Here is a 27,663-nt window from a genome sequence, read left to right on the forward strand (position 1 = left end):
TGGGACGACCACGCCGTTCCTCTACCTCGCAGGCACTCTCGGATTTACATTGGTTGCCAGTCCTCCAGAGAATCCAATTTAAAGCCCTTTGCCTATTGTTTAAAGCCTTACATGGACAAGGGCCAAAATCTCTGCAGGAAAGATTCAGCTGGTATGCTCCTCCTCGGCTGCTTCGCTCCTCCTCATCAAATCTGGTGAGGGTGCAGAGAATCAGGTAAGTTAAATCAGGAGGCCGGGCCTTCTGCACAGCAGCCCCTGGAACACACTCCCATTGGATATTAGACAGATAGACAATCTGACGCAGTTCAGAAAAAGGATCAAAACCTGGCTTTATCCTTGGGCCTTCCACCAAGCCTCTTGCTAATTCCGTCTGGCAGAGGCTTTTTTTTCACCTAGTACTCACTCTAACATAGCGCCAGGTTACCCGTAGGGTGTCAGTAGTGCTGTATAAGCAACTATAATAATAATAATAATAATATAATAATAGCTCTGTGTAGGTGGCTCTGTGTGGGTGGCTTTGTGTGTGGGTGCAAATGCAATAGGTCTCGCATTTGAGAGAGATTAAGCTATTGACATTGTAAATAACAATGCCGTTTCTTTAAATGTTTTTTTTTTTTAAAACATAAACAAAAATAATGTCATGAGCAATGCCAATAGCTCTAACTTTAACAATGCCGAGACCATTGCATTGTAAATGCTTGTTTTTTTATGTTACCCGCAATAAACTGCATCGTCTTCACATTTTCCCTACTTAGGAATGGCTCTGAAACAAAATGTATACATGACGTGATTGCGAGGCCCTACTCACATCTTAGTCTGATCAATTAAAGGGTCTAGTTGCGTACTTCCTTGTGTCTTGGTTCACTCACATCTTCTTGCTCTGTTTCAGGAAGGTTAGACTGGTGGTGAAACCACATTTATGAAGGACAAACAGATTGTCCTGGAGAGGGCCTGCTGACTAAACATAGGTCTAGTGAGAGGTGGCTTCCTGAGCGCCAGTAGAGTATGAGCATAGAAAGGCGGCAACACTTTGCTGGTGGTATACTGACCTAGGTGGGGTCTACGCACTAGGAAGGGTGGCAGGTATTCAGGTGGGTGGAGGGGTAACGAGAAGGAGGGAAAGTAGGCACATGGAGGGGTGGGATGCTCTTTGATCATGTGGGTGGGTGGACTGAGTAGACGGGTAGGTGACATGAGGGAGATGGGCGTGAGATATTGATCTTTTATGGGGTCTTATCCATAGTATAAAGAATTGCCAACAATGGGGTGAAACTAGGTGTAAGGGGACTCGTCTATTCAAGTTTAGCCCCCCACAGCTCGCAAAGTGTTGAAGACTAGGCTGAACAATACATTTTTCTGGTATTTTCCGAAGTCTAAGGGGGTGATTTAGATTTGTGTGGTAACAGAAAACCCTCCAATGTCCGAGTTCCATCGCTGAGAACACTTCTGTGGTGAATTTCCCGAATGTATCACTTCATCCAGAATGTTCTGTTCCCACCCAACATTAGAGCAGGCCCTGTGTGATTTAGCTGATCGAATCCATTCAACTGAAAAGGAAATGGATTCGGGTTCAGGGGAAGGCGTCACGCCCCACATTCTGTCTGCGCCTCGTGCTTGGCACGTGCATGTGTTGGCTGATGGAAGAGAATGACAAACCCGCTCTGAGTCGATCTTCGCGCAGTCCACACCTGCCAACACATAATGGCGTCTGCGGACACTGAGCATCTGCTGCTCTCCGTTCGGCGGCAGAACTGCTGTGTGTATTTAAAGAGGATGCTGTCGAAACCCAAATCATGCTATCTAGGGGGCATATTTACAAGCAGGGGATAAAAAATTATCGCCGCTTTTGCGGCCGCTTTCGGCCGAAAAGCGGCGATAATTTTATCGCCTAATTAGCAAGGCCACGCTAACGCGTGAAACCTTGCTTTAGCGTCAGGATTCCTAACGCCCAGCTTTGCATCTCTAATGAGATGCAAAGTGGGCGTTCCTGACCTAACATGACAGGAGAAATGTCACTAAGCGACATTTCTCCTATCATCAAGCCCCACGCTATGAAGCATAGCGTCAGGAAAAGTAGCGATAACCCCTGTTATCGCTACTTTCCTTACGCCTGCTTCAGGACTGACTTAGCCATGATATCCTATGGAAGGTGGATATCATGGCTAAGTTTGTGGGGGCCTATCAACAAGCTAACGCCACATTTCGTGAGATTATCGCTGGGTTTCCAGCGATAATCTCACGTTACGCAGTTAGCGTGAGGATTTTTAATCGCTGAGGAGATAAGCATTGCTAATAGCGCGCTATCTCAGCGACAAAAATTCACGTTACCCGGCGATAATTATCCTCACGCTAAGAGCGCTGAGCGATAATTATCGCCGGGTGTTGCTGATATGCCCCTAGGCTGGCCTGGAAGCATCGCTCTCGCCGAGCCACGGCAGCTTTGATCCTGGGCAGGTTTATTCAGGGCTGCATTAGAACCCAACCGGAGCGCGAGCCCCGGCTCTTTCACTGTTTAATGGAAAAATACATTAGACTAAAATGACCACACGTACTAAAGCCGGCATCACTTCAGATCCATCCTCGCTGGCAGCGCCCAGGAGATCAATTCACACCTACGGTTTAATAGGACACGCTCCTTTGATGGAAACTAACAAGCATTATGAAGCCTGACCGACCGCAGTATAGCCAAAAACATAAAAGATCTCCATTTTACTTGTTCCTGATGCATCATTTTGTTATGAAACATTACAGTCCTTCTGGGACCACGTTCACCTTGTTAGGTCTTGCCTCCGCAGCGCGCATGCGCTGCATAGGAAAAAGACCTATAGTAATCGCTTCGGCTTTTCAGCCAAAAACGTGCACACATTGCATTGCTTTCAATGGCAATGCGTGCACGTTTGGCGATTTCCTTGCAGGAGCGAGCTTTGGCAACATATGTTTGCTCGCTCCCGCAAGGGAATCGCTGTGTGTTTTCTCGCACTCCTCCCACCCCTCCCACTTGCTAGCCCAGTAGTTTCACTTTTGCGGACACTGGGCCACGTCTGTGTTTCAGCAATTGTTTTTCGGAGGGGCTGCGACATGTCCTTAGTTACATTTTCATTGCCTGCCTTCACCGGAAGTAAGGTCTATAACCAGTGCACCTCCAAACAGCTGTGGTAATGATAAAAGCCTCTATGGTGTCGCATATTTTACATTTATTTTTCGTGGATAATTAATATCTCACCAGCCCCAGTATCAGCAGGGAGTATGGAACGAAGTGTAGACCACGCCCCCCTACACACACGCACACTTTCTTACCACTTCTGCCTCATTTACCACCCCCCCCCCCCCTTGGGACTTCAGAAGTGCATGCAGAGAAGATATCCATCATATGAAACATATAGAGTGAGGTCACTGCAAAGTCATAAATCATTTTCTCATTTGCGTTTAATTAACAACCAACATAAGAGTACCATTCTTTCCTAAAGCACATTTCTTCCCTTCCAGCAGAAACATCCATTTAAGAAACACATGGAGTGTTGGCAGTCTGAATTTCTACACAGAACTGCATGTCTTGCTCATTTACCCCATGGAACTCGACACTGGGCGTTGAGGCAATGGCCCCTTTCTTTCAAAATGAAGAAAAATAAACACAGTTCTCCAACTGGGAACGTTCAACGCAGGTCTCCCTCCTCCCAATAACCAGGTGAGAACGGTTGAAGTGTAATAAAAAAAATCCAACACAATTACTTTATTGACCTCTCTGAGTGAGTAGGTACCGAATTAGGTTCCTCATGTCTACTTCATTTGGTACCTACAGATGCCTTTAGCAGAAGACCATTTTGTTTTTTAAAGCAAAACTCGACAAAGCATAAAAATGTTGACGTTTTAGGCAATATAAGCTGAAATATAGCTCCCCTGCACAAAACATTAAATCAGTTATTCAGTTACTGCTTTTTTAAAGAAGGCACTTTTTTCTTTCTATATCACGTTTAGTCACAGAGGTCTATTCATTCTTAGCGGGGAGTTGCCCACTTTATTAACGCTCCATCGTTTCCCCAAAACCCTTTTAATATGTCATTGTTATTTATTTTGTACAAATTTTCATTAATGCCTCCCCTCTTCGTTCATTCCTTTCTACTTCCATTCAAACTCTCACCTTTTCTATTGTGTGCCTATTTCTTACCAATCTATACTTGTCTTCTCAATATTTTGGTTGCAAGTGCTTTTGCTACAGTATTATTTAAGCATGATTTTGAAAACTCAATATTCTGACCAGTGGTCGAAGTGCATTAAAAACAAGCATTGGAAATGTAAAAGGTCTCGCATTTGTTTGAGTTAGAGCTATTTGGCATTGTAAATGGCAATGTTTTTCCCTGTGTATTATGGAGTGTATGAATGTGGTGTATAGTGGTATTATGTGGGCTCTATTGTATTAGTTGTGCTGCTATTGTGTGGAGTGGATTTGTGTAGTGGAAAAATGTGGCATTGTGTACTGTGGAATTATGTGGATAGTAATTAAATGATAGTCAGTGTACTGGAATTATGTAGAGTGAGATTGTGTGTTATGGAATTTATTACGTGGAATGGTATTGTGTGTTATGGAGTAGCATGTTGTGGATTTGAATTATGTGGTGTGCTATTAAATTAACCGTTGCAGATTGACAGAAAGCGGCAGTCAGAGATATGTGCAAACACTGATGCAGTTAGGGAGACTGGAACGTCGTCAGATAGAAGTCACAAAAGAGAAGTGGGGCATACAAAGCATATTTATACCATTACATTAGAAAAGATAATTTAGACTGTGTGCGTGTTTATTTTATCACAAAGGACCAAAGCGCTGGTAAAACCATGCAGAGAGCATAACTAACCTACCTCCACACCCTTATATTAGGGACCCTTGTTAGCAGTATTAGGGTGGGATAGGTAAGTTAGCAAAAAACTTGGGGAAAAACGAGTAGGCAGTCTTAGAGATAGTCTACTTCTACCATATGGCTTGCACAAAGGTCTTCTCAAATCACACAATTATTTTTTTTTTTTAAATACCTTCAACTGAAAGAAAGACACAGATGTCCCGGGGTTGATGATGTTTTTGACAAGAACTAGTCAAGGCACGGTCTTCGGCATCATTTTGCTGCCTGGTTGATGTGCGGAAATAGCCAACAGAAATATTTTATGGGTTATACCCTAAAAACTCCAAATAATTTCCAAATACTGGAGAAACTGCTGGTGGATACATTAACACTGGACCAGCATTTCTGGGACAGTCACAAAAAAGTTTAACATCAGAGCCTGATATCTGGGGTCTAGCTACTGCAACCTTAGTTTAAAAATGAAAATCGATACTCTATTTCACAGGCAGACACAGAGTTTGTAAAAAAGGAAAGACCCTACAATTAACCAAGCACACTCGTTAAGCGCCAACAAATGGCACTTTAATGGGATTGTTCTTTTCAAGCTATAGATACTTTCTTAATCATGAACACGTCAGTTTGCTTTTAAAAAAGGAACAGCAATATGTATGAAGCGCCATTTTAGTTTGGTTCCACGATAACATGCAGTGTCAAACCTACCCTGGTATCAGAAATGCCATCCTCATCCTCGTCGCTCGGGAAATCAGTTGCCCTCTGCTCCAGAGGTACATATTTCATGTACATTTGCAAATGAACGTCTTTCTTTTGATCACCTTCTGGCAGGGGCACCTGGCGCGCAATTAACTGATCCCTTCATTTCTCTTTGGTGAAGTGTGCAGGATTTTCCATGTACACGGGCATAGCTGCAATATAATTAAGAGGCACCGAGACTGGTATCTGATTCTAGCACCGCTCCATGAAATCTCTACCCCTACAAAGGGTGAAAAGCTGCCTGTGCTGTAATGTATACCGCTGCACTGGAGCATTTATGCCTTCCAAAGTCTAGGCATGTATCTAATAAGCAAGCAGGAAGAAACTTAACTGGCTGCCAGTTAGTGTTACAGTGAGACAAAGAAGATTTGTTTCTTTGGGACACCTGTACTAGAAATATCAAAAATGTTTTTCTACAAGTTAAACTGTCCCGATTTGTCATAAATTTCGTGACACCACTCTTCAGTCCTCTACAGCCAATCTATTTGCAACACCCAACTGTTCATGTCTTGATGGCTGAGCTTTGTTTCTTCTCTCTACCGGAGCACAGATGTACCTTCCTCCAGTCTTAGAGCAGCGAGCAGACATCCGTGTACTGTGCAGCCCCTGCTCGGCCTCGTGATTGTCGGAGCTTGTCATTGTTATCACAGCGGGTAGCCAACCGTGCGAACGTCCAGCACACACTGTGATTGCCGCTGCCCGCGTCCCACGCAGTGGGACATCAGCAGGGCAGCTTTCTAGTGGCCGCCCGTCGCAGCCTTCCCCCCCCCCCCCTTGTTCCGCCTCGTGAGCGAGGCCGTGCCCAGGGTGGGGAGCGCCCAATGAGTGTGCCGGTGGGAGGCGGGCCGTCAGGGGGGCGAGGCTAGCCCCCCCCTACTTAGGCGTCCCTCTCTCTCAGTTCCTCCTCTGCTTCCTGCGCGCCGCTCCGGCCTGGACACGCGCTTTCGCCGCCGCCAGGGTCGTTGTCGGGATCGTCGTCGTCGCCGCCGCCAGTCATTACGGTATGTCCATGCTCTTGCCTCCCCCCCCGGCCCCGTCCCTGGGTTAAGCCCGGGTAGTACAGGGGCCCTGTGGTCGGATACCACGGGGGGGGGCGGAGATGGTCGCGTGTGGTCGGAAGCGGCAGGGTGGCGGTCAGTTGCGGGACAGGGGCAGATGTAGCGACGCAGCAGGGTTAGGGGCGGGTTACGAACGCCTTAGGACGGTCGCCTATCCTGGCGTCGGGTTTGGCAGGAGCCCGTTGTTTTCGGCTAAAACTTGGTGGGAGCGTGAGCCGCTGTGTGGAGCAGCTAACGGCACCGATCTGCAGCCCGCCCCCCTGATCTCAGCAGACCCCACACACCGAAAGCATGCGCGAGGCCATGAAGAGCACAAATCACCATGTCAGCGCGTGCAGGTTCAATTCGGGACGATCGATACTCTTCTCCCATATCTCTTGCCCAATACAGGTTAGAACATTATGAATAATTACCCTCCTTTGCAAGCAGGAAAACAGGTCCAGGAGCACATTTTTCATGACTTCTGCTTGCCAGCGGCAGGGCCCCCTTTGGGAATAGGAGTTGGCCTAACAGCTAGGGCGCTCAACTGCGAACCTGGGGAACTAGGTTTCGAGTCTTGGCAATGACTCTGAACAGCCTGTGATTCTCGGCAAATCACTTAATCTCCCCGTTCCTCTTCCTGATTGCCAGATGAAAGGGGGAGTGCTCGGAAGAAGTCGGTCAGCATAGATAGTGCGTAAAAAGCATTCCGCCTCCATGTCGAGCAATTTTCCACCCCCATTTATCAAGAAGCAGTGAGGAGCCGGGCAGCGTCCGAATACCTCATCCTAGGCGGGGGGGAGGGGGGTGGAGACTGGAAACGCACGGAACAGGCATCATTATTCCCGGTGAAAGTGAGCAGTTGATAGGGTAAAAGCACTAAGGAACTTGCCCCTTTGTTTAAAAGGTTCCGCTATGCGGGTGTTCGGAGCTCAAGTATTCCGTTAGCTTTGAAAAAGCTCTCTATGGCGCACAGTGGGTTAGATGGCGTTCGAATGTCCTTTCCGCCTGATGCCGGTCGCTCCTCCTGGTCTTGCGTCGGGTTTCGAGTGCCGGTGGACGGAGCTCTGGGAGAGCTCAGGCTTTGCATGTATGAAGGCCCCGGGTCGGCTCTCGGCATCTCCAGATTTCTGCTTGCTTGGCTTGGTTGGGATGTGGACCCGTTTCATTTGTCGGGCGTAGTTATGGACTTTGCCCGATTACTGGGGGCCCCTTGTGGTGCGGGGGAAATGGCGCGAATGGGTTGTGTAAGTCTGCAAGGCCCAAGTACCTGAGTATGTAATGTAGATACGGGCCATGTACAGAGCCCCGTGGCCGCGCCCACACCCGGTGTTTCTGGGCAAATCACTTAAACCCCCCCGTGCCGGAATGCGTAATGTAAATAGGATGCTATGTACAGCACCCCTGGACCTGCGTGACGAGATCCCGTGGGCGGTGTGGTCCGCTGGCTGCACCGCCGACTCGGTGCAGGGAACCAGGGTTCGAGCCTCGTTGCCCAGTCAGCTGGGAGCCTTTTCCTTCTGCAGCATCAGCTTCCGGTCACCGGGTTTTGTTTTCATAGATCCTGCAATCGTAGTGGTATCGATCCGTGATTGGTGGGTGGGCACGTGATGGGGCGCGCCCTGCTCTGCTACAGGACTAAACAAGTTTAACATTTGGAAGAGATCGGTTCCAAAACTACAATATAGCATAGTGTTCCCATGTCTATGGGAATCCTCCCAGCAACTTCTAATGAGTCCATAGTGTCGCGCTAATGACAAAAGGCCCTGCGAAATTTTATTGACACAGTATAATTCCGGTAATTAAGCGTTATGCGTGTTCGCTGCAAAATCAGAGTGCAGGGGCCCAGGACACAACACGAGCTGCCAGAATTCAAGCAGCTGTTGTGTGCAGTTGGCAGCTGTTATACCGCGTAATCCAACCGGAGCTCCTCTGCAGACCTTCTTGGTGGGCACGCATCCTCAAGTTTAAAAATCAAACTTCGACACAGGAGAATCCATCGCTGAGACAAGGCGCCGTGACGCGGTCCAACACAGGACTGGCGCGACGATGTCCAGCTGCCCATGTGCTTGAGCTGCAGCAATGCACTTCGCGGTCACTGTGCCCCAATAACTGTGTTTTGAGAGGACCAAGGCACAGGAAGCTAAGGCGAAGTGTCTAGGAGCACACAATTGTGTAACACCTGGGATTGGAACTCGCGCCTCTGGGTTCCAAATTAAGCTTTTCACCCACCGGGTCACACAGGCAAAAGCTCGACCCACTTCTCCATTTTCAATACTTTTATCGCCCACACGTCCCGTGCAAGAGGGGCTTCTGCACAGTCGCTGCACCTCCCTGGCACTGAATAAATCTGCAGCGCCCAGCTTTGTCCTTCCCTGCACCCGGTGAGCGCTAACCTTCCCCGGGCCGCTCCCAGCTCTACAATAGCCCGCCAGGCGCACCCCGGGACCAGGAAGTTATTTCCAGTTGGCAACTGCATAGTCTGAACGGTGGAATTCGGGGTCCTTCGTATACTCGGTGCTCCCTGCCTCCTAGAACAAAGTGTGCACCACTGTGTACTTTGTTTCAGTCATGGCACCGGATTCTGCGTTTCTTTCCACGGCAATTCCAGGCCTCACATAAATGTCAAGATAACTTGTGTGATTCGTTATCTTCCTGGAGAAAGGTCAAGAATTTGTATAGTGGAGGTTTTGACTTCGGTGTAGTTAGTGCAGAGGGTTAAAAATGCCCGCTGCAAAGAGCGTGTGCCAAGTAGATTCCAGAGTGCGTATGATGTAAATAGGTCAGCAGGTTACTGTTTCAAAGGAGGCATCCTTTTGTTACTTGCAATGTATATCTTAAAGCCCTTAATGGTCAACAGTGAGCTACGAACGCTCATCCTAGAGCTGCATTCACACCACTAAGCATACATTATTACAATATTGATTAGTGTTGCAAAGAGGGTTAATTTGGCTAGAAATCGACTACGCTTGTGCTTCTCCACACTAAGCAACCTTAAACTATCTGCCTGCCAGTAGGGATGACATGAGTCTCCTACGCATTGAGTCCTTTGGCTCAGGTAACCTTTCCTATACACTGATTCATATGCATATGATTGATTGGCTAGGCGGAATTTGTGTGAGATGCAAAGTTCTCGGACACCCTACACTGGTAGGAGTGGCGCTATATATATAAAACTAATTAAATGCATCTGAGAGTGTGGTTATGGAAACTTGGTCAACTGTTGAAGGGGGCTAGTGAGGGAATCTGTGGTGGAGGCGGCATTGGGGGGGCGCCAACAACATTCTTGCACAGGGCACCACCATCGCCAAGGCATCGCCGTTTACCGCGAGAGTGCGTGAGTTCTACAACACTTTTAGTGGCGTGCTAAGTTACATTAATCATAACCAGCATAGCGCAGGATACAAACCAAATTATTTCCGGCAACTAAGAATAATTTTCTAGGGATACCCAATGAAACTTGTTTATCGGGCAGTAAATAACAGATTTCAAACTTTACCTACTGAAACTTATGCTTTCCCTGCACAACTAGCTAGTGCATGGCCCATTGCTATATGCTGGAGAGAACCAGGCCCGAAGTCTCAGCGCCTTACTTATTAATATGCAGTGATTCTGGGAGAATCACTTAATCTCCCCGTGCCTAATAAGAAAAGAGTGTGTCCCTGGTGTAGCGTCATTTGGTGCGCAGGTAAAGCGCACTAACACTGATACCTTTCTGGTCGTGCAGCACTACCATAAACTGACAATTTAACTTGCAGGCTGTTTCATTCCCGAAAGCAGCAAACTGGATGCCACCAGCACTATTCACACTATCGCCCCCAAGCTTTCCTTCCATACCTGGCTTCATGTTGACCATGCATGGCTTTGATATTTCTAACGTACCCTTTGCCAGCCACTCGCGATTTTAATAAGGAAGTAGGCCTGGCTGATGGTGAATAAGATAGTCACATGAGAAAATATTGGTTAAATGTTTGAATTCGGAATACTGATTTATTATTGTGTAGTTCCACGCTTAGGTCAAGTGATGCTGCTGCCTTTCATCTTTGGGCTTGCTATTCGGAAACAGCTGGTGTAATTTTTTCATCAACTCACACTCACATTGGCAGCTTAGTCGATTCAGGAAAGCCAGCAGCCTGAGCTGTTTTGAGACAAGCGGAAGGCCTGGGGTTTGTGTGTCATACATACCTTCCGTAAAGTTATTCGCGAAAACAGCTGGTGTAATGTTTCTTTCAAATCACAGTCACAGTGGCAGCTTAGTCCATACAGACAAGTCAGCAGCCTGAGCTGTTTTGGGACAAGCTGAAGGCCGGGGTCTGGGTGTCTGATATAACATCTTGAAGGTATTTATTAGTACTAGTTCCACGCTTAAGTCAAGAGATGTGGCTGCCTTTCCTATTTAGCCTTGCTAGTCGGAAACAGCTGGTGTAAGGTTTTCTGCAACCCAGTCATAGTGGCAGCTTAGTCTATACAGGACGTAAGTGCATTGTGTGCTGGGAAACTAAGGAGCGGGTCCATTTAGTAAGCACAAGGAGCATAGGGGGCGTTTCGAGCTCTAAAAGGACAGCTGAGACAACCAAGTTAAGTTCAGTGCAAGGCTACATTTGGTGGGGCAATTCCAGGCGTAAAGCATTAAGCCAGACAGCCCGGGGAATTCGGCAGGCGTACGATTAGCTAGGAATTTGTTCAGACTGAGGGAGAGCATATCGACCACAATTAATTGTGGAACCAGAAAAAGCTTTACAAAGCAATGCTGTAGATTTACGGAGAATGCTGTAGGGATAGGCTTCAGTGATAAGGCCATGACCTTTCTGGACGGGGCATTCTTCTTCGACTGTGTCGAACTGGGAAAGGAAGTAAGGCGGGCTTTAGAACTCTTTCTTCTACCTGCGTTGGCACGTCTTGTTAGGAGTGATTGTCAAAGGTTTTGCCTTCAGCCAGTCTAGGTTAACACCCATCCACTCCAAGCTAATTGTTCCTGGTGATATTGGGGCCGCATTTACACAGCCCAGTATTTGGCCCCTGGGGTTGTCAGTGTCGTGAATTACTAAATTTCACTGAACGGGAGGTGTGGCCGGGTTTTACACTAGCAGAAGTTTGGGAGTGCAAGCCTCCACCTAGGGGGTGGCTGGCTGAATTTGATGAACTACTTCAAACGTTTCACAGCACTGCACGTGGGAGAGTGTCAATGACCTGTGCATGCTTCAACCAGACACCCCAGAATGAGTGTCAACTACCTGAGCATACTTCAACCAGACACCCGTGAATGGCATGCCCTCGTCTACATGGTAATAATTGAAAGAGCTGCTCTCCACAGACATTTGACAGGTTAATGGGCAAGGCTAGCGGAAAAGCCAGGTGTATTGTCATCATTTAAGGCGGACGTGGCCCAGGTATTGGCAAGATAGTGACACTGCCAACTATGAAGATATGAACGAAATCATAACTGGGGCCCACAACAGATTATTTGATGAAATAAGAAGTTTCATCTTCAAGCCACGATGTCTGTGCATCGAATTACCTATAGCACAGCAACACCGGTATAACAAGGACCGTAGGCAAACCTATTAACCCCTTTCAGCAGCAATAAAGTCCGAAAGCTAGCTCCTATTCAACAAGCAAAGAAATTGGATACGTTGTCGCAGTGGAGAGTAAGAAAAGATTGGAATAACCGCGGGACTAGTATAAGACTATCGCCCAAGTTAATGTAACTTAATTTAAAAGTAGAAAGGCTAAAACGAGGAGATGTTGCTAAGATATGGATCATTTTGTAGTAAACAATAGGATAATAAGATGTGAAAGGAAGGGAATTGAGATACCCGTGATGTCAGCTTGTGTTTATATACGTAGGTAAAGTGGTTAACTCACACGTACCTTCACCCTGCTTATTGTGCTGTAGCTGTTGGGAACACAATTTCAAGCCAGGAAGGCACCTAATATGGCCAATTGAAAAATCTTAATAGGATTGCAGGTCCATAAGCGCCTATTTCACCAATGCCTTGTTACCCAAGCCATATTTTCCAGCCTGAGAAACAGATTTAGGTGTTGCTCTTCTCGCTCAGCCTTTCCTTGGAGCTAGGGAGGTGGGATACGTGCACAAATTTGGGTCTTCGAGCTGAGAGATGTATCCTTCGGCAGCTCAGTCAGTCATATTGGCTTTATCCGGAGTCATGATAAAAGCCGTCCATTTAGCAGTACGTTAAAATGCTTTGCCCTGCTGAGAAATCATGCAATCCTCGCAGCAGCAGCAGCAATTCAGGAACCATGACGCTATCTATACATCGCCTTTGTAGACAAAGTGGAAATTAAACCTTCTTCGTGCTAGGCTATGAAGGGAATCGATGGGTTGACGAATTCAGCTAGGGTTCAGTTCTGGCTCCATATGTAGGTGCTAGATCTTCCCATAATTACGTTAGGAAGATCTGCAGTGGCATCGTTAAGGAAGTTACGAATACCAGTAACGTCTAAGCTGATCGGCAGTGGGGCCTAAAGACATCCTTTGTCAGTCTGCCATGGGCTTCTGAGTAGTGTTGCAAATTAATGCCGCATTTACGGGTTTCAGAACAGGACCCATAATTTAGCCCACTAAAAGCTGGCTCGCAGGGGCAGGGCACCTATAACAGCGAAGGGAGGAAGGGGGGCTCTGGCAGCGACGGTAGCCTCCCCAGAGCTGTGGCGGAGTTACAGGGCGATCTGGAGGCAGAAGAGTACAGTAAGGGTACCTCTACGACAGGCGGCACAGTAAGGGTGCCCGAGCCAAGGTCCAGGAGCCGAAGGGGGTTCTGGGAAGACCGCGACGGCGCCCCGTTAGTCCTTCGGGCGGTTGGGGGGCCTGACCAACCGGGGGTGTGCCACAACACGCTCCGCCCCTGTCAGAAGGGGCGGGAGTAGGAGACAGATCACGTGACCCTGCGGATGATCTGAAAATAAATATGTGCCGCACTGCCGGGCATCGACCCACCGTGCGTGCTGGCTCACCAGGCGGGCGGAGCAGCGAGGGGCTGCTTGCCCTGGATCGCCCGTAAGATAACCCATTTATCGTCATACTTATGTTGTATGAAATAAACCTGCAGCAGTTCTTCACCCACAATGAAAGTGTCAGTGTAATCCTTGGGTGACGTCTGTGCATGCGTGTTGTGTGGAGCGGATGACGGTGTGGTCACTATGCCGCTGCCCGCGTCCCACGCAGTGGGACATCAGCAGGGCAGCTTTCTAGTGGCCGCCCGTCGCAGCCTTCCCCCCCCCCTTGTTCCGCCTCGTGAGCGAGGCCGCGCCCAGGGTGGGGAGCGCCCACTGAGTGTGCCGGTGGGAGGCGGGCCGTCAGGGGGGCGAGGCTAGCCCCCCCCACTTAGGCATCCCTCTCTCTCAGTTCCTCCTCTGCTTCCTGCGCGCCGCTCCGGCCTGGACACGCGTATTCCCACCCTTTCCGCTTACCCTGCGTGGCGGAGACAGCGCGTTATTGGAATGTTTTAATGTTTCTCTTTTGCGTTGCAGGCGGAGTTACAGGGCGATCTGGAGGCAGAAGAGTACCTCTGCGACAGGCGGTACAGTAAGGGTACCCCTGTCCGGCACAGTAAGGGTGCCCGAGCCAAGGTCCAGGAGCCGAAGGGGGTTCTGGGAAGACCGCGACGGCGCCCCGTTAGTCCTTCGGGCGGTTGGGGGGCCTGACCAACCGGGGGTGTGCCACAACACGCTCCGCCCCTGTCAGAAGGGGCGGGAGTAGGAGACAGATCACGTGACCCAGCGGATGATCTGAAAATAAATATGTGCCGCACTGCCGGGCATCGACCCACCGTGCGTGCTGGCTCACCAGGCGGGCGGAGCAGCGAGGGGCTGCTTGCCCTGGATCGCCCGTAAGATAACCCATTTATCGTCATACTTATGTTGTATGAAATAAACCTGCAGCAGTTCTTCACCCACAATGAAAGTGTCAGTGTAATCCTTGGGTGACGTCTGTGCATGCGTGTTGTGTGGAGCGGATGACGGTGTGGTCACTATGTTGAGCATTTATTAGAGAAATCTGCCTTGACGCTGGGGATATGAAATGTTTCTGGGCAGCCTGTTGGGTACTGTCGAAGGGAAGGGGGGGGTGTTCTTTTGTTCACATTCTTATACCCGCGCCTTACACACGTGCCGTGATTAAAAACCTGTGAAGTGTCCATTATTTTGATATAGGTGTGAGTAAGAGTAAAGAGGCCTTAGTTGGGTGGGAGGGAGCATGAACATTTGTGTGAGAGAGAATGGAAGGGCAGTTCTATAGATTATGCGTGGGTACAACTTATTAATGCGCCTTATTGCCTTTAAGCTGCGTCACCCTCAGAGGCAGGAGGCGGTAAACGGGAAGAGATTTAATTGCACCCCGAACCACCGCAGTTTCCTGTAACCCGGTCAGAAGGGGCCTTTAAGAGAATGTTCTTTCTTTAAAAGGTGGACATTGTTGGGGAGGAGCATTTTTAGGTGGCAGCAATTTTTTTTTTAAAAGTGCTTCGCCCAGTACGTGTGTAGCTGCCAGTGGCCATGTTAAAACAAGGCGCTCACGTATGCAGTTGCTACTGTTATTTCAAACAGGAGGGAACTGCGAGCAGCAACCTCGGAGCGAAAGATGGTGGTGGGGGCGAGCTCTAGTGTTGTGATGGGGTCAGGCTGCAAATAACATTAAAGCATGGCGCTTGTTGAAAAATCAGCGTCGCATTGATTTATATTTGAGCATTTTTAGGTAGAACAGCAATCGGGAAAAAAGCGCTTTACCGGGTACATGCGTGGCTGCCAGTGCGAAAGTGAATAACTAGCAGAAAAAACAGCTATGATGCACTCAACAAGAGTCAGTTTGAAACAATATACCACTTTTACACTAATAAATAAGCTTATACAATCATGTGTGCACCAGGTTGAGTGGCTCTGCAAACCACTAAATACAACAGTACAAGTGAAACCCAGAAATGTGTCTGGGGATGCCCAGTGCACTACGAAAAAACACTATCCAGTGTGAGTCCAACACTTTTCAAAACTTTACATAACAGTATATATCACATGAAAACATATTTCAATAAAATGAGTCCAAAGATATTCTTAGTGTCAAACGGAACCAAACGAAGTCATATTAATTGCACGACAATTCTTCTTTATTGTCGAAAAATGACCATGTTCATGGTTGCTGTAGCATGAATCCACATCAACAAGTGTTCAAAACAATCATAGCGATGTGCGAATTTCCCAATGCATTTCGGGCTGATAAAGCAAAGCCCTTCATCAGGGGAATCTGTAATGCATAAACGATAATAGTCTATATACTTGACATAACAAAATGTGTATATAATGGTCTTAACAATATGGTTCATGAGGGGACAGGACTATCGAAATATCAACAGGAAAGAGATGGTAGTGGAAAGGAACTGAAAATAGAAAGGAAAAAATCGAACCCGTGTAGAACAAGTAACCAAGCTCGTGCTCAAGAGCTCAACAGATATCATAGTGAGCGAACCATCACCATGAGCCGTGATTAAAAACATTCCCGAGGCCTAAGAACAAACTAACATACCAATGCACGATCGGCAAATCAATGTCTGGTGGAGTAAACACCGGACAAACATCCAACGAGTTATGAAGCCTGAGAAATCAATGAACATAAAATGAGCAATCAAATGGTGTTTGATGTGAAATAACCGTCACCAGATAGCGTGCTAAAACCTTACCATGTTCTTGGGTTATCGGGCGCGACAGTGTCGGACCGATTCCAGAAGGGATTTCAAAAAATAGCTGAAAAATATAAAACCACGTCAAATACCTCAACAGGCTAGAACCAGTCATTGTAAGTTGGCGAAACACATATACATGCACTAAAAAACGGTCAAAAGCGCTTACCCTTCACGGTGAAACGGACGTCTCAACACCCATTACGCCGGCTCTCGCGAATGGAGGCGAGTGTCTAGCATAATAAGGAGCATGCGCGTTTGAAAAAAATCACCCGAGTGGAAAGAGGACTAGGTGAAAACCGATGGTGGCCATGATAGAGAGTGCATTGGTTGTTAAACCGTGTGAAAATGAAAAAAAGAAAAGGAAACAAGTGAAAGATAAACAATACCATCCATATAAAAACAAGACAGTATCATTGCAAAACAATCAACATAATTCACATGGCAGGAAAACCACAGTATCAGAAATATACACAATAGCTCAAAGAATTTTTTATACAATGGTGAAAAAAATAATGAAAAAAATAATGAACAAAAATTTTTTTTGTTTTGTAGAGTACCAGGCAGAGAGAGACATCATAATTACAAAGTACTCAGACTACTATAGGAAACATGATAGTTCAAATTTATCATTCAACCCCATCGGGGAAAGTGTCTGCAGAAACCATATCCAGTGAGCCTCACGTTGTGATAGCATTTTAGACATATTTCTTCCAGGAAGAGCCTCAATGATTTCAAGAACTCCAAATCTGAGCTGAGCTATAGTGTGTTTAGCTGCTGCCCAATGTTGTGCGAGCGGAGAACTGATGGTTTTAGTTCGTATCCGACTCTTATGTTCGGTGATTCTAGTGCGAAGGGCACGTTCAGTTTTTCCAACATAACACAAATCACAAGGACATTTGATTATGTACACTACATGATGACTATTGCAGTTCGCGTTGAAGTGCAAATTAATCGTTTTCCCAGTGCGAGGGTGAGGTAAACTTTTACCTACCATTACATTGCTGCAATGAGAGCAATTCATGCATTTAGTCATACCTTTATTGACCAAATTGTTTTTTTTACTGGACTTGTTCAAAATTTCTTTTAAATTCATCGACCTTTTGTACGTGAACAGTGGAACATCAGAAAATAAGCCTTGAAGATCAGGCTCACATTTGATTAAATCCCATCTCTGCAATATGCTTTTTTTTAAAAAATGGGAATCACTGGAATAAGTGGAAACAAAAACTTCTCTCTTTTTGTCAGTTGACGATGTCTTCTTTTTTAATAGGTCTTCGCGACTGAGTGATGAGGCCCTTGTGGCTGCCTGATCTACAATGTGTAAGGGATATCCCCTATCCAAAAACTTTTGTTTAGAGGCTTCAATTGCCTGCATGCCAACCAATGGATCAGAATTAATACGTTTAATCCTCAGAAATTGAGAATAAGGGAGGTGGCGTTTTCACAGTGCGAAAGTGAAAGCATTTGTGAGCCACAACTTGGTGTTTGCAGTTAATTGATTCGGTTTCCTCACACGAGTTTCAGTTACCGAGTTACCCGGCCGCGCGAAAGTGAAAGCATTTTCGGATGCTGGGGAGAGAGGGGCAAGAGAGCACGGACAGCGGGAGGGGGGAAAGCATTGCCAGCGGTGCGTTCAGGGCAGTAACAGAGAGCCTGGCAGCTGCGGCTCGGACATGGTGGGGGCTGCAGAGCAGATGTCCACGCGGCTCTCGGTGATCCCTATGCGAGACCTACAAAACAACAAAGAAGTCCCTACATCAAAAGATATCGCCCTGCAGTGTACGTCTACTGTAGTTGGTTGATGCTGCTTCCTGCAGAAACGAAAGAAAACGGAAGTGACGGATGGGACCACTAGTCAACAATGAGCGAAAGAAAAGCAATGCCAGATTGGACCAATGGCAAGTGAAAAAACAAAAAGAAATGCAATGGGTGGAGTTTCGCTGGTATTACAAATTAGTTAATGCTTGGAGAGGCAGCGCACGCATGGTAACTGTGATGCTGTGCGCAAAGGAGGTGGGGTGAGTGAGTGTGAAGGCGGGGCATAGGCGTGGCTAAAAAAACAAAATATTTAGTACTTGTTTACGGTCTTACACCGTCAGGTAACTACATATAAATCAAGGCACTTGCATCACACACAACATAAGACAGGTGCCACAAAATGATCGAAAAGGTGTGCTTGCAAAATGTAGATTTTAGTAATACCCAGACTGTACATAGTGCATTTTATTTTATGACTGTCCTTTAAAAGCACACACGTTAGAGTTCAGCTTCTAACTCCCTTGCAATACCACTCAAAAATAATAAATCTGTGTTATCAGGTAGCTTGAAGTGACTCTATCAATAAAAGCCAATACGGATTTCCAAACACCCTGTACATTTGCAGATTGACCAGTTGCACACATTTACATTTCTTTCAAGGAAGCAGGCACCCTGGCAAGAAGGCGTGTTTAGCTGTCTGCTCCTCCCTCGGTTTCACAGCACAGGAGACTCCCTGCCTTACACTTCTGCTGAAGATTTTCAACTATCGGCATTAAGCGTCCCGGGATGGCTATTTTTTCCAAAAAGGAGGGAAATTGTCTTAATTTTTCAAAAGTATGGTCACAACGTGCCTCTCAGATCCCCTCAGTTCAACCACTGATTCTGATATTTAGTCAGTGGCCGCACCCACAATCGGGAACACCTAACGGATCGGAGAAGTTCATGCCTCAGTTCTTTCTCTAGAAAATCAAACTTTGGATTTTCAAGCTCTGTGTCTTAGTGAATCAACAGATATGAGTGACTGTCAGAGATCCTCAAAAGTCCAAAATACATCTGGGCTGGCTTTCAGTTCCAAATGCCGCCAATTTGAAACCGCTACATTAACAAAACAATGCATGCTTGGGGGAGTGGATGGACATAGCTATGATTTCAACTCTCACTCAAATTGGTTCTGCTCTTGAAGATATTTACAGTGGTGTACAATGGCTGTCAACAAAAGATCTTATTTTGATGTTTGAACACTTGTCTGTTGAAGAGGTCAATAAAAAAGATTTATTAAGAAAACAAGAACACATTATCTCATTTGACGACAAGAAGTTGTACTGTGGCTGAAGAAATATTAATAGCATTCCTACAAATATTACTTTGAGCGAAGTTCAGCTGCACATTTGTGTTCAGCAACAACACCCGGGGGTTGTTTGTCAAAGTGTAGCAGCCGTAGTATGTACAGTCTTCAACCAACCACAGGAAGCCCTATTTTTCATCACATTTTCTTTTTTAACTGTTATTGATTTCCGCTCTCCAAGAAACTCTGAACTTATTCCCAAAACTTTCCCTAAGAAGTAACGGAGATATACACGAGTCATAGAGTTCTAGGTGGTCTGCTTCTTCAATACCATTACCCCTAGTGACACTTCACAGGATGGTACTTTACAGAAATGCCAAAGATTCAACAATGTGAGTCTACAAGTAGTTCTGCCTTAGACTAAATTTAGAAGTCAATTACTCCAGAATTTCCAGAAATAAGACACGGTCACAAGTAGATAAAACAAGCATTGGCATAGCCAATAGGTCTTGCCTTTAAGACATTATAAGTATTTAGTTATGCAGTACAATATCCTTGGTGCAATAACATCAACTGTTGCATGGCTAAACACTTATAAGGTCCAAAAGGCGAGACCTATTGGCTATGCCAATGCTTGTTCTACTTGGTCTGCATTCACATGTCACAGATCTTCGTGGAGGGGGTTCAACCCTTCTGTTGAGCTCTGGAGACGTCCCCCATATTTGAGCATCAGTTCAACCCCAAAATGAATTTTATTTCTACCTGAATGTATGAAGTGCTCAAACACAGTCGTGGGCTTCCAAGTGCTTTGAGGTTCACAGCTATTCAGCATATTTTACTAAGAATCTCCCTAAACTGGCGTCACGTTAAGGAAGACAGGGAACATTTGATCACTTTTCTTTGATCTGTGAAAATAGATTTAAAAGAAGGAAGTAAAAAACACAAACACAGCGTGAGGAAGGACCTTCAGGATGCTGGATCCAGCTCCTTGAAGTTGTAGACGCACCTCTGAGGACACAACTGAGTCAACACCAATTGAAAAAGGCATTGGAAGCCACTCCTTGCAGACAGGTCTCTAGAAGACGGACATATGCTCGTGGACACAGCTGAGTCACCTCCTGCTGAAGAAAGAATCCTGATTTTACTCCTCACTGATGCATAAAGGAATATATCTAGGAATGTCCCACATATATCAATTATGACTGTAGGTGCCTACACCCTCTTATATCCTTTGCATACGGAACAGCTTGGCACCTGCAGCAACTTAAAGCTCGAGATCAGGTGATGGTGACATGTACCTTGAAGCCTTGATTGCAAATTGAATGCTTGATTGCTTGCCTGGCTGCCCCAGTCACATACCAGTCTGTACACGGAGAGCCATTTCTATCACTAACACCCATAATTTACGAAGGCATCTACTTCTTACAGAGTGTAGCATGTTGCCTTGGAGTTACTTCAGTGCATGTGTAGACCTAGAAGATGGCAGGTAAATTAATCTTTTATAAGAGCCCATGTGTAGCCCTTGGGCACCCGAATGCATCTCAGAATGGTTTCCAGGGGCATGGCTGGACAACAGCTGTGAGGTTTTGGCACCTTCTGTGGAGGACAGGGATGACTTCTGGGCGCTGCAGTGACTGCCATTTTGGTGTATGCAGGGGTGTCTTTCAATTCTTTCTTCAACAGGTGGTGACTCGGTTATGTCATGTTTATTTGTAAAACGCACTAGCACCTGCAATGGTATGCTGAAAGAAAAGTGTATGCTCAGAAAGTGTGTGTGCCTAGCCCTGCCTATGGTAAGTTGGTTAATTGAAAAGCCAGGTTTTCAGCTTCTTGCGGAATTCAAGAAGAGAGGAGGAGGCTTTGATGTAGAGTTGGAGGTCGTGCCACACTTTAGGAGCGATGTAAGCAAACGACCATCCTCCTGATCTGGTACTGTGTATGCGTGGGATGTGTGCGAGTGGGAGTCCTGTGGAGCGGAGTTGTGTGCTCAGCGATATGTCCATGACTTCCAGAGAGGTGTCTGCAAGGGGTGGGTTTCAATTCTTTCTTCAACAGGAGGTGACTCAGTGGGGTCCTCAGGAATGTCTCCATGTCTTCCAAACATGCATCTTTGTAGAGTGACTCTTTTACTGGGAGCCTATGTAATATTTCAACGGTGGCTGGTGTCTTTCCTTTCATGGGGCATTAGTAAATTCCACCAAATAGCAATCTTAACATTGGGGACCACCAGCATCCAGGGACTTGCAATAGTAACATTTCAAGCAACTCAAATTCTTTAACCATCTTTCTCTCTCTCTCTCTCTCTCTCTCTCTCTCTCTCTCTTTCTCTCTCCCTCTTCTCTCTCTCTCCCCATCTCTCTCTCTCTCTCTCTCTCTCCCCCTTCTCTCTCTGTAATTCATTCCAGAAAAGCTTTATTGGCATTGGTAATTTTCTTACAGGCATTCGAAGTTCATAGTTATGAAATACCGTTTTACATATAGGGGCAGATTTATGAGGGACTTGCGCCCCTTTTACGCCGCTGTTGCGTCACTTTTGTGACGCAGCGGCGGCGTAAACCCTGCGCCATGTTGCGCCCCATTTACATTGTGACGCATCTATGGAGATGCGTCACGGTGTAAAGCCCTGCGCCACATGAAACCTGCGTCAGGTTTCATGTGGGCGTTTCTACTCAGGGGGGGCGTTCCGTCGCAGGAACGCCCCTGAAAAGTGACTCAGTGAAATCTATAAGATTTCACTGAGTCACTTTCCCAACGCTGATGCGTCAAAACCCTGCACCTGCTTGAAGCAGGCGTAAGGCTTGACGCACCATGTTAGGGATAGGGTAGGTTGGAACAGTGCTGGAGTTGCGTCGCGCTTGCGACGCAACTTCAGCACTGCGCCAACCTTACGCCGGCAGATGCGTCACTTATCTGCTTGTCCTTGCGCCACGATGCACCGCATTGTAAATGCGGCGCATCTGCGGTGGCGCAAGGGCAAACTTGCGTGACGCATCTTCCCTGGCGCATCCATGCTGATTTGCAGGGATGCGCCAGGGAACATAAATCTACCCCATAGTTCCTTTGGTACCTAATGACGTCAGTCACACTTGTGTTTTACTGCCTTTTTCTGCTGCCTCAGGTTCTGCTCCTTGAAGGAGGATGCATAATGTCTGTTCGTCGTTCAGCTCTGTGAATTTGGTAACCTAGCAGGAGAAATCCCTATAATAGCATTTATTTTGTTTCTTTATATTGGGGGCACTATATACGAAAATTTATCTTGAGTTATATGAGGTCCAAATCACACTGTTGAACCACCAAGTGCCGTTCTATTGTCCAACATGTGGTCTGTGATCCTGTCTTTAGGCGTTACTTGCCAGGGTTTTGGATTCTCCAAGATGTGTGGATATTCTGTTATGGTGACCTTTCTGTGAAGACGTTTGTGAGTTAAATGTGCTTTCTATCTTTGGCTAGAAGATTTAGAAACGGTTCTTCTGAGCTTTTCTTCTCTGATGTCACCAGTAGCCCTCGATGTCAATATAGGATCATATTACCTGTTATGTCTCCCTTTTCTACGGTCTCTGTCTCGCCATGCTGTCTCTCTTTCTTCGCTCTCGCCCTTTCTCTCTGCATTCCCTGCCCTTGTAGGTTGTCTGGAGGTGGTTTACAGGCAGCATCACTGGCACAGCCCGGACTTTCTAATTATAGCAGCTCTGTGATTCTAATTAGCGCCACTTGAGATTCTGGGAGTTTCCAGTCACTTTGCTTAGCTGGGTTTTCTGTACTTTTTTATTTCAGAAAACACTTGCAATCAATTGCAGCTTTCTAAGCAGCAAAGATACGGAGTAACAAACTCGGACGAGGAATATATGTATATATAAATGAAAGTTTAATCTTTTTTCTCAAAGATGATCTAGCCTCCTTCACGCAGAAGCCAAGTATGAACCTGAGAAGGGCACCGGAGAACTGAGATCTGGGAGAGAGGCTGAAAGATGCAAAATGTTGGGTCATCATATGAGAGAGGACAGCCAGCTGAGCGATGGCTGTATGCAAAATGTATTCAGACATAAAACACATTACATTACAAGTACTCAGACTGTCTGGGCCCTTTGCAAACCTGGGAGTAGGAGGCTTATTTACTGTTAGCAGGATAAATAGGTGGGGGAGTACCCTTTTGACAAACTGATGGTTCGCCCACTCTATCAGCTCAGTCTGTTTACAGTTGGGCTGACCGTCATGTTTCTGCCAGCAAAACCCTGACACCAACAGCCACCCCGATTAAGTTCGGGCTATAGGTCTAAGTAATTCAGACCATCCACCTAGTTCAACATAATTGTTTTCCTGTTCAGGACCACCACAAAACCCTGAACGATCCCAGACGGAAAAAATAAAAATTGACCCCCACGCCCTGCTGGGAGAAAACTCCGAGGGTAACAGGGCCATACGTTTTTAATTTTTCAAAAACAAGCGCCCACTTTGGAAGTTTATTTTTAAAAGAGAAAAAAAGTTTGCTTCATGGCCAGATGAAACTTGGCATCCATTCAGCAAATTTACAGCGCCCACAGAGAATCCACGATACATCGGTTCTTCTGAAGGCAACAAGATGTCTGCCAGGCAGGCAGGTAACTCTAAATGTGGAGGGCTAATGTCTGCTAGGGCAGCAGAATTCAAGCGCTTGGTGCCCAGGTAGAATAGAGTACAGCCTCCCAAACTCTGAATGAGGCTCAGAATTGCTAACATGAAACAGGACTGGTACTCATGTCATCCATCACCTGCAGAAGGATGAAAGGGGGAATATCAGCTATTGAATTAGAACCTTTATCTTTCCGGTTACACAAAGGTCTCTGAAGCAGGCACGTTAGACTGCAGAGAAACAGGCTTTTTAAAAATATAACTTTAGCAAACAAAAGCCATATTCAAACTAGAACTGTGACTTATCCATCCGAAATAATGGAATTCTCCAGTTTAGGAGAAAACCTCTACATCTGAGAGGGACAGGAAGAATTTTCTGAACTACAGTTTTTTGGGCATTCGAGAGGTCAGTCTGGTGAATTCTCCCCTGAGCATTATTCAAAAATGAAGAATCCATCATTACGAAAAGACAACGAAAAAAGTGAAAAGGAATACCTTTCATTTTGAATGACAAAATCTGTTAACAGTGGAGTTATTGTTTTCATTATTAATAATCTGAAAATTTTACCGTTGCGGTTAGAGTTAGGGTTTTGAGTTGAAGGCAGGATTATGGTTTTTCGAAAGGTTAACATTTTGTTAAAGTTCGGGGTTAAGGTTGAGTATACGTTAAAATTGAGTTCGTGTTAGAGCTGTGACCAGGATTTGGTTTAAGGTTAAAGTGACGTTTGAGTTTAGGTTTAGAGAAAGAGTTCCACTTATATTGCAAATATATTAAAGAATAGGGGTAGGGATTGGTTTACAGCTGGTGTTCTTGTTAGTTTATGGATTATGCAAAAAGAAAAAATGATGGACAGAATATTTTGGCATGGAGATCATGGGACCCACGTCTGGGCATACCTGTCCCACTCGGGTTGACAAATGCAAAAAGAACTTCTGAACTGAGGTGGCGAAGTGAGCTAAAAACGATGATGAATTCCACCCAGATCTGTGACTGGGGGTGAGTGTCTGAAAAGTGTCAGCGCTCCGTCCATCATCTCCTTGTGTTTACTTTATGGTTTATGACATGCTTAGGGTTAGAGTGAGGATCAACATTACTGTTAGGTGTTCCTGTTTTCTTTGTTTTGATACTCTCCATTTTGTTTTCTCAGAATTGAATATGGAATATGAAATGCATTTTCTTATCAAATTAGCTTGAGGGTTGGGGGGTTCCAGGCACCATGGTTGGCTGATGTTGAGGGTGAGCAGGAAGAGTGCGGTAGGCTGGCTAGGGTGCCACATGTGGGTTTGAGGCATGATTTCTGAGACCACCTGATTCTGTCTGTGGGCTCAGGGGATTTTTACATGTCCATGGTGGATCACAACCAAGTGTCACTAATGAAGTCTCAGCTCACTGTTGCCCAGAGGAGCTCCCAAATATGTTTTAACCTATAGGAGCTGCACCATTTGCTTATTTTTAATAGTTTAGAAAGAAATTACCTGAATCTGGGAGGCGCAAGCCTATGCAATTTCAACAATTTTTTATGTGTGCTTCACTTCAATTTTTCAAAAGTGCACTTTTTCCGTTTTTCTATTCATTACCACATAGATTAGCTTATGTGAAGTAAGGAGACTATAGTTTCACATAATTGGTTCATTTTTAGATCTGACAGCCAAAACCTTTTGATTTTTACTAAAATTATATATATATATATATAATATATTTACAGAGATGGGATTTTTCGAGAGACTAAATAATAATAATAATAATAATAAAGCTTATAGAGTACAATAGTTTCTTCAACAGAAGTGTCCCAGCGCTGGTCAGTCTAAGCTCCTCGAAGAAAAACAGAAAAACCTCAGAAAATTGACAGCCTAGCTAAAGAGCCGGGTTTTCAGGTTTTTACGGAACAGAACCTCCGTTTTTGATTGCCTAAAATAAAGTAGCGGAATTCCACAACTTGGGTGCAAGAAAACTAAAAGAGCTGCCCCCAATACAGACTTGCTTTATTCTAGGAACTTGAGCTAGCAAAGCCCTAGAGGACATGAAGCACCTCGAGGGAGAGCGAGGCCCGATAAGCGGGTGCAGATAGCTGACACCAGTCTTCCTAAAAGACCTGTAACAGTAACAGAGCACTTTAAAAGACAGGCGTTTCTTCAGTGTGAGCCAGTGCAATCTGCACAGCGCCGAACCCATAGAGACCTGCTTAGGAAGATTTAACAGAAGCCGGACTGCTGTGTTCTGAACACGCTGGAGTCTCAAGAGCCGACACCGAGAAACTCCCTGGTAGAGAATGCTACAATAATCCAGCCGTGAAATAATAAGTGCTTAGATCACTGTTTTCTGAGCAGATTGAGGCAAAAGACTGATGATGTTCCTGAGAGATTTTAAAATCCCATGCAGTTGCTTGCCAAGGCCGTAATTTGGCTATCAAAGGTGAGAGTTTAATCAAACCAATTGCCTAGCCCTCTTCACCCACTAGTCTATTGTCGTGTCAATCATATTTTTCTTTCACCCACTCCAGCATAGAGCGGTGGGTGAGTCACCTTCAGCCCTTAGCTGACTGCTCTACGAGTGATTGCGTTTCTCTGTTTAACTAGGTGCCCATTTGCACACAAAGTAGTTCCCGTCAGTGCCACGAATTACTATGGATATGTGTGCTTTCTTAGCAAACAACAAATATTTTTATACGAGGCAAGCAGTGACAAAGGTAAAGCGTTAGCAGCCAACAGTCTTATTGGTTTTGCCAATGTTTGCTAAATGAGGAGTTTGACAATCACTAAATGTTGAATATATTCAGCTGAATTAATTTTAATCACTTTAAAAGCCTTATTCAGATGCAATTATTCTGAACTGACATGTATTAAGGACATACTAGGCGAAAAGACTGGCAGTGTTAATCACTTGTCAACATGAGGGAGTACAGGCTACGGTAACTACATAAAGTACTACTGACAGTGAAACACTGTGGCTGGTGCAGTGTTAATGCTGTTTGGAGTATGGTTGCCCGTCTGCATTTGCTTACAATTCAAAAAGAAGCCACGTGACAGTCCTTAACACTGTGTGTGTTTTAATGACCACCCAGGAGATAGCCCTCTCTAAAATGCGTCAAGGGTCTTATTAAGCTCTGCGACAGGCATCACTAACATGTGACAGGCCTTAGGAAGTCATGCGACAGGTTTCAGCAAGACATGTAACTGGCCTCTCTAAACCTTGTGACAGACCTCTGTAATGTGTGCACCAGCCCTTATTAACCCATGCGTCAGGTCGCTGTAATGTGTGCAAATGGTGTCACTAATGAGCTAGACAGGCCTTGGGAATCCGTCTTCCTAGTCGGAATCCTTAAATGCTGCACCTCTGCTCCATGCTCATAGAAGTTTACACAAGCTAAATAGAAAATTCTCACCCCCTAACATGGCTTCTTTGGGAGGGACGGGGACAGCCAACTACGAGACCCATTTTTGTGTGTGAAAAAGGCCGCTTTATTGAAAACAGGTGCATATCACAATGTCCAACCTAGGCCATTGCCTTACAAACTAAAACCTTACTATACATCAATTAACTGATCCTCCATTTCCCCCACCCCCACCCCTACGATCCCCACATAAGATCCCCCACCCTGCCGATAACATAACATGACATAACATTCCATAACAATCCCATTCCACAGTATTGCAGTTCCAAACTCCTGCCATGTAATAAA

At 45.8% G+C, this 27,663-nt stretch overlaps 1 protein-coding gene across 3 annotated transcripts in view; it reads right to left on the bottom strand.

Moving 5' to 3' along the window:
• The window catches only part of LOC146871779 (uncharacterized), a 490,516-nt gene that overhangs the window by 427,170 nt on the left and 35,683 nt on the right, over window positions 1–27,663 (bottom strand). The window contains exons 2-4 of one of the 3 annotated variants that reach the window (XM_085651388.1): window positions 16,330–16,393; window positions 16,176–16,244; window positions 15,720–15,896 (exon numbers count right to left, since the gene is read on the bottom strand). The exons of the other annotated variants lie outside the window; for them this stretch is intronic. Coding sequence (XP_085507514.1) covers window positions 15,760–15,896; window positions 16,176–16,244; window positions 16,330–16,393 — 270 coding nt within the window. The 3' untranslated portion in view covers window positions 15,720–15,759. Of the gene's footprint in view, window positions 1–15,719; window positions 15,897–16,175; window positions 16,245–16,329; window positions 16,394–27,663 lie in introns of those variants that run through there. 3 annotated transcript variants of the gene reach the window in all.

Source organism: Triturus cristatus, chromosome 1_1 (assembly GCF_964204655.1).
Source record: "Triturus cristatus chromosome 1_1, aTriCri1.1, whole genome shotgun sequence".
NCBI classification, from domain to species: Eukaryota; Metazoa; Chordata; class Amphibia; order Caudata; family Salamandridae; genus Triturus; species Triturus cristatus.